The sequence below is a fragment of the Artibeus jamaicensis genome, unplaced genomic scaffold, assembly GCF_021234435.1.
Source record: "Artibeus jamaicensis isolate MK-2021 breed Jamaican fruit bat unplaced genomic scaffold, CSHL_Jam_final contig_233, whole genome shotgun sequence".
Lineage (NCBI taxonomy): Eukaryota > Metazoa > Chordata > Mammalia > Chiroptera > Phyllostomidae > Artibeus > Artibeus jamaicensis.
In genome coordinates, this window is record NW_026521486.1 from 24018016 (window position 1) to 24025970 (window position 7955).

The 7955-nt window shown below is 37.5% G+C and overlaps 1 protein-coding gene across 6 annotated transcripts; it reads right to left on the reverse strand.

The window, feature by feature from the left end:
* Positions 1-601: 601 nt before the first annotated feature.
* Positions 602-7603, reverse strand: LOC119063480 (protein mago nashi homolog 2). Of its 6 annotated transcripts, none has more exons than XM_037164815.2 (5): positions 7454-7603; positions 5391-5449; positions 4600-4710; positions 2605-2687; positions 602-966 (listed from the first exon to the last, which is right to left on the reverse strand). In XM_037164815.2, the coding sequence occupies exons 1-5, from the start codon at positions 7545-7547 to the stop codon at positions 867-869; spliced, it is 447 nt and encodes a 148-aa protein (XP_037020710.1). In that variant the 5' UTR covers positions 7548-7603; the 3' UTR covers positions 602-866. The 6 variants fall into 6 exon arrangements, with proteins under 6 accessions (XP_037020710.1, XP_037020709.1, XP_037020708.1 ...); XM_037164814.2 differs by having other exon boundaries at positions 5391-5489; XM_037164813.2 differs by having other exon boundaries at positions 5391-5492.
* Positions 7604-7955: the final 352 nt, after the last annotated feature.

A 7955-nucleotide genomic window follows, 5' to 3' on the forward strand; every position in this document is an offset into this window, starting at 1 on the left:
ACCTGACTGTCCCTGGTGCAAGTGGATTTTTACCACCAGCACTGCACGTTTGAGTAGTGGGGTTCAGGTTGAAGAGTAACAGGAGAAATAATGAAAGGTCAAGTCTACCAGGGGCTGAAGGGAACTGAGAAGTATGAGTGGGGCCTATGCTCAGGAGGGGTTAAAATATAAACATACAGATACACACACACTTACGTCTAAATTTTAAGTAATTTTAAGCTGAGAGCTCACTTAGCTCCAAAAGATACACAAAATATGTATTTGTGAAATAAGAAATAAGGGCTCAATAAAAACTGTGCCTTACTTAGGGTACTGATTTTGTCATCCTTCAGGAAATCACTGCTTCTACCAAAAACATTTCAATGTAAATAATCCCTAAGGAATTTGTGATAAATGTAAAAAATCCAGAACCTTCTGCAAACAACCTCTATAATTACCAAAAACCTAAATCCCATCAGGTATGAAAGAAATAACTGCCTTTATTCTAGCTACATATTTGTACCTGAAACAATTCCTACCATAGCATGTTCCTCCTCCAACAATTTTTTATTATCTTTAAAGTGATGAGAGACATAGCCTCCTGAAAAAAGCACTCTGCACCCAGGCTTTGGAAAGTTTTATTGGAGCAAAATTTCAACAAAAGGTGTCTTTTATGTACAGAATTGACTGTGTGTGGGCACTGTCCAACCCACTTGGACGAAAGTGAAGATAACCATTAAGCCTGTTATACATTCTCTTATTTTCAATTTGTATACAAAAAATGAGTTTGCTTCACATACATAAAAATCCTGATAATGTAAATGACAAATAACCCCCCTTTACCAATCTCTTAATTAAATATAAAAACAGCTTCAAAAACATATAATTTAGATTGGTTTAATCTTGAAATGTAATCCGATAAGACTGAAAACTAAACATTTCAGGTCCTGCACCAAGTAGTAAAATACTCGAAGGCCTTCGGGATCCCTGAAATTTAAAAAGGTAAAAGTTACTTTTTTGCAATAACATAATTCTATAAGTTAATCCCTAAAACAAAACAAAAATCTAAAACAATTAAGTTAAAGGAGCCCATGATTACCATCTCTCTCTTCTCTGTAAAAAAAATGTATAAATTTTCTTTACCAGTATTCATCTCATATTTAAAGTGTTTACTTTCTTATAAGTAGCTATGCATCACAAAAATGTACAAAGCAGATAAAATTATAAAGACAGAAAAACATATTCATAGTACTATATAATGTCACTTCTCACAGAATAACTACAAACATCTTAGTGTTTCTCTATTTTTTTTAATAATTAAAATTATTCCCTGGGCCCTTTATAACATTAGTTTTTCTATTATATTAAGAAAAAATCCATAAGTAATTCTTAGGTAATTTAATAACTTTCTCCTTATTAGGCATTTGGCTATTTTTCCAATTATAAGTAAGGTTTTAATGACTATCTTTTTAAATAATTAAGCTTTTTCATTATTTGAGACTATTTCCACAGATAGACACTCAGAAAAAATTCGCCATGGTGAAAATAAGTGAAAAGATTAGTGAAGTATTAATAGCTTTTGAGACAAATTATCAAATTGCTTTCGAAAACACATTGTACCCGACCCTCGCTGGTAAGCTCAGTGGACTGAGAGCCAGCCAGTGAACCAAAGGGTTGCAGGTTTGATTTCAAGTCAGGGCACATGCCTGGGTTGTGGGCCAGGTCCCCAGTAGGGGAGGCACAAGAGGCAACCACACACTGATGTTTCTCTCCCTCTCTCCTTCCCTTCCCCTCTCTCTAAAAAGAAATAAATTAAATCTTCAAAAAAATAAGAAAATAAAAAATATTGTACCAATTTATAATCTCAGTAGGGCATGAATGCCACACCCTCATCAACTGTGGGAAAATAAATTCCATAATTTAAAAGTATCTGGTCTGTCTTTATGAACACAGTCTTTTATATCCAATGGTTATTAGACATTTGTTCCTCTCTCCTTTCCTCTAATAAATATTCAAAAAGCATCTGCTATGTGCCAGGCACGCTGCTAAATCTGGAGATACACAAGGTTCTCATGGAGTTTATATTCAAACCAGTAGAGCAAAGGAGTCATTAAAATTTAGTGATAGTAAAAGAATCCCATGGGGTATGTTAAAGGGAAAGAGTGGAAAAAATAACTGGAGGCAGAGAGGTTTTGCAGAAAAGACAAAGGAATGCGCCACAGGGACACAGAACTTGAGAAGAGATGCGTGGCCACAGCTCTGCTGGACTCTTCCCTTAATTGAAAATGAGCCCAAGCAGGGAAATGATAATGCGGGGCTGATGAGGCCGGTATCCAGCACAGTTTCTTTTAAGTTGTGTGACAGTGCCCAGCTTTTTATTAAAAAATCTAGTAAAATTTGGGCGTTATAATTCATAGTTGCCAGATTTTTTTTTCTTTTGGGAATCAATAAGTACACTGCTACCTTTTTGGCAGCAAGTCTTTCATGCCATAAAAACCAGAATTACATCTGCATAGTAAACTGATAGGGTGCCAGTGAAATAAGCTTAGCGAACCATCTAGAGCCCTAAAATGAACCCCTCTAGCAAATCTGATCAATGTAACAAAAACGCTTTAACATACTCACTTTGACTGATTTACATCAATAAGAGAACCTATTTTTGATGTAGTAAAAGAAATGTGTTCATCTCCAATTACAATTTCAAGCTCCTAAAGAAAATAAAGCAGAGAAATGTAATTAGTATAAAAATCCGCTCCAGAGACACTTCTATCCTTGCTACGGGGGTTCCCAATTTTAGCTGCAGGTTTTCTAACAGTAACAGAGGAGCAGGGGGTGGGGGAGGACCTTAATCTGTTGGACGTAAACTGTGTCTACAAAACAAAAAAATAAAAGCGTCATCAACTACTGCACAGGAGTCCCCAGCATTAAGGCTGACCAAAGTCACTCTCCCGAGATCTCACAGATTCTGTAAAATGAACAGCATCCTCAACAGTGACGCACACACGTTTCTTACAACATTTAGTGAAAACTACAGGCATCCCTCTGAGGCACAATGTGTAAAAACAGCATGTGTATAAGCCACTTTTAATAAAATAAAACACACTATCCTTTTTTACCAGGCTCCCAAAATGAAATGTGTAACATTAATAACAGCACCATTTTAATACCTACTATGTGTGAAGCCCTGCTGCTAGGGAATTTACAAATATTATCTGTAACTTCCCAAAATACGCTTGTCAAATAGACTTTATCGGCCACTTCCACAACTGTGAAACCCAAGACTCAGAAAGCACAGGACGAAACTTGTTTGTATTTACGACCACCAGTAAGTGATGGTGTTGATATCTGAATCCTGGGCTGTAAGACTGAAAGACTGATACACTTTGACTTCGTAAGACATTAAAGTTCAGAACTATTAAAATAAACATAACAAAACGTAGATGTTCCCAGTGTGCCACACTTATTGTATAATTTTTCTCTATGTTTACCTGCAAACCTAAAAACAACAATTAAAAGGCTATATCTGCAGTAATTTTTCCAGTTAAATAACAGATGCCATTCAAGATAGTCTTATATATACAACTGATCAGAAGATGGAATTATGCACAGTTTATGGCACGCACAAAATTCATAATTAACTAAAGTTCTCAAACAATCATAAAATCTTTGACTTAAAGACCAACAAACAATTTCTGGAGCATGCCTGACCCTCCCTAATAAGCAAAACACATGACCACATCATCAAGTGGGTAGATGAAAATACTGGATTCTCCCAGAGTTTTTTCAGTACATATGTACAGGTACATAAAAAAAAAAGATCTAAACTTACTTTTACAAGCGTTTGCAATCGGTAACATAAGTAATGTTACCTATTACCTTTGATTTCACAAGTAATGTTTCTTTAAATAGAAGAATTAAGTCACTGCTACAGAAGGTCAACATCTGTTTTCTCCCTATTTTCTTCCAGTCAAAGAAGGTGTTACAAAGTATAATCCTCAGGGCAAACAAACGTGAAATTAAATGTTTCTTTCTCCAAGGCTCACCCTCTTTTCCCCCAGAGTTCAAAAGGCCCAGTTCAGAAATCCAACTGTCTTTCTATTGAGGGAATCAGCCTTCAGAGCTCTCAGAAGCCCCCTAAGACATATCAATCACTCTGGGGAATATGAGAGGCAAGGACAGTGGTCAGTTTGAACAAAGAAACCAATCAAATCCTTCTCTGGAGCAAGAGATGCAAATAAGAGTTTTCAAAGTTATAAATTTGGAGAAAGTAAATTGTACATAGTCAATGAGAATCTTAAGTCTTGAATTTAACAGAGATCTATACTTATTCCTAATAAAATTAATTAACATATAATGGAAACTACAACAGTGTGAAAACATCCTAACCTTGGCTGAGTTTGGAAAGATAGCTAAAATTTAGTCGATAGCTTCATAGTTGAGCTATGCATCGACGCCTTTGCTACTAGGAGGTAGCGTAAGGCTCAGGAAAAAAAGTATTTACCAGATACCTAGTAACAGAAAACTAAAGAATCAATGCGTACCCATTATAAATAAGAAAAACATAACAATGATATTAACAATTTTAATATTTGTGCATTTACGGAATCAATAATTACAAACCTGCCGGCCAACCCTGTCAGGGGGAGGCCACAAAGCATCATCTTCTTTTGTAATTTCGCTGTCGTCAATGATCCTCTTCAGTTCTTCCATCACACTCTTGTGTACATACGCCTGAAAACAAGTTACAATAAAAACTTCAAGGTGCCTCTCGATTCCTTCTCACAACTCAGAATACAATGAGTAAACAGAGTTACAAACACCAAACATTTAAAGACAGTATCACGGAAAAATTTAATTCTGATGCCAAAGTAAAAGATGGGAGAGAATCGCTCATCCATCTCATGGTTTTTCTTCACTCTCTTGCCCTTTCCTTTAACATATATTTCTCCCTCTTCACACACTGAGCCCCCTTTTGAACCCCCTGCCTTGGTAACATAGGACTCAAATCTCCCCGAGTGGCTGACAGTGACGACCAAAAAGTCTATGAAGTGAACAGAGACAAATCCAAGTACACATCATAGTGATCTGAATTTTTGCTTATTCCTAACCTTTACACCTTTAAAATTCATGCCATTCTTAAATCATGATTACCATTTTAAATAGTGAATAGAGTAAAAAGACAAATTAATTATAAAATGAATTAAATGACATTGTCAAATGTGGAACTACAACTTATATTCAGATTGCTTCTTTTGTTGTTATTGATGCTACAATCATATCTAATTTAAATAGAATCCCTTTTCAATCTATAAATTGGCTTCCTTTGTAATACAGCCTTATATGTACTTTTGTGAATTCAGTAGAAAAGTGGGTATCTATAAAAAAAAATTAGGCATCCCAAAAAAACTTACCTCTTTTCTGATCATGACATCATTTTTATAGTTGCTGTTGTTGGCATATCTAAGCTTTCCTGTGGGGAGTGGAAAAAAATTCAATCTATAACAGCAAAACTGCTAAAAAAATAAAGAAATGACATCATAAGCACTTTTGAAGATAAAGTCCATATTATACTACTACTTTTAATATTTCTTCCCTCCTAGCAAGCATAAGACCAATCCTAGAATGCAGACACTCAAAAATTTGCTGTAAGTCAGCTGCGGTTGAAGTTAGGCAATTTTTAAAATACTCTATGCCTTCGATATAATTTTTAAATATTCAATATAATTCTTAAGTATTCTATGCCTTCAATATAATGGGAAGGCCATTTTTAAGTCTCATTTTCTTAAGCTGTGTCCTAAACTAGAAAAAGGAACAAACATTTATTTTAAAGTTCATGTTGTATGTTTGCACTGGCAAGAACTGATTAGCCCAGAACATTTAATCTAATCACTTACACAAACTTAAGAGGACACTTTTCTTCTCCCACTGACTCACCGTTGAGAAAACAGAGTTAAGTAACTTGCCCCTCAGGGTCACACACGATACAGATCCAGGTCTACCTTCTTTCACTACTCATGCTGCCCCATTACTCCAAAATGGTCTCTTTTTAATTATTTTTCTTCAAATTAATGTATGTATAATACTATGGCAACGCTAATATTTTAGAATTGTGATTAAAAAGCATACAAACTATGTGCTGCTTCTACATAAAAGTTGGCCAGTTTGTTTAATTTTAATCCATCGTGACTTTGCACTCCCTGAGGTATGATTCTCGTCAAGTCAGTTAGCCAGGAACACAAGTAACGTGGTCCTGATCTACTAAAATGACAGGTACACCTAACCACGAGGTGAGCCCCTGAGGAATCACTGCGTTTGTGACTCACTGTTATGGATGGAAGTGTGTGGATGGGGCAGTGACAGATAAAAGGAGGAGAGCCACTGTTCTGGCGTGAAAGTTCTCTGATAATATTAGACTACTTAATTTATGTTAATGGCTAAAGCCTATTATGCTAATAGGCAAAAACACTGAAAACAGTATCACATAAAAAAAGAACAGATGGAAAATTTATATAAACTGGTTCCTCAACTAATTTAGATGAAGCATAGGGAGAACAAAGGGGAATAAGGCGATTACAGCTTCTAAATCATTGCACAGCTGTCCTTACATTTCTGCCTGAAACGGAAATGTCTGGTCCTCTTCCCCTTTCCTAATGTGTGATCCTCCCCTAATTTTTCCTTCATGCTCTCATAGAACTTTGTCCAAAACACGGACATAACACTTAATACGTAATATCCACAATGATTTACGGTTAGTTTCATGTCTGTGTCACCCACCAAGTCATAATTCATTGTGGGAAATTAAAAAGTCTCATTCATTACTGTATCCCCGGTTTTTGTATTTGCATGTTGCCCAACAAATAAAATGCACAAAAAAAAGAAACGTCTGCTCCCCAGCTAAGAAAATATCTATTTCAAGAGTGATTTCAACTGTCGCCTACCTTAGGAAGTTTTCCCCACTCCTTCATGCAGAACTAACCGCACCCCTCTTTTGTATTCTTAATGCGTGCTAGAGAGAACTGTATTTCAGCACCCAAAACGGATCCTTAACACTCATTTTTCTAAATATTGCCCCCCCCTTCGGGGCGGGTCTTACTCGTTTATGCTGCCTTACGTAAAACGTCTGAATGAATAATAGATGAATGACTGCTGGTCACCGTAAGACTTTAAGCCTCCATTAGATCACTTGTTGAGGGTATTCTTTAAAATGTTCCATTAAGTAGATAAACTACTCCTGTAAGGACCTCCCAGTGAGCTAACTCTAGGATGCTAACTGCTGTGGATTCACCTTTACTATCTGCCAGGACTAGCTTTTCTAAATTAATTTACACCGATTACTTTCCTTTTATTCACAACCAGTCCACGCCCCTTGTATTCTCAAGCTCCTATTTATGTGGCCAGAAGCAGTGGTCTCAGCCCCCGCGGAACACTCGCCGCCCACAGGGGCCGCTCGCCCCACTCCACCTCCTCCGCTCACCGTCCGGACGGAACTCGAACTCCAGAAACTCGTGTCCAAACTTGCCCTTGTGCCCCACATAGTAGCGCAAATAGAAATCGCTAGCCAAAGCCATATTTCTCCGCAGAGAGACCGCCGAAGGCTCGGCCAACGTGCCGCCCGGCGCCCGGCAGTGACGTCAGTGGCCCAGGATGAAAGCGTCACTGAGGGCGCGCCTCTCCCGCCTCCCGGGACCCCAGAGAAAAACGTGGGAGGGCGACTGGGCTTTTCAGTCCCGAAGCGGCTGGAGAAAGAATAGCAGTGACCTGAACTTCGCGTTGCAGGGGGTAGAAGCGTGTTATTTTCAGAATTAAGTAAATTATGTTATATTAGCAAAGTATGGAAGCATGAAAGTAGGATAACGTGTTTTATAGGGCGAGAACTAGAGTTTTCAAGTCGCATTTACTTTCCGGGTCTCATTCTCCCGGCGTTTTGAAAGTTGGGTGCAGCATTACTCCCCTCTAACTGGTGGGATGAGTAAAGC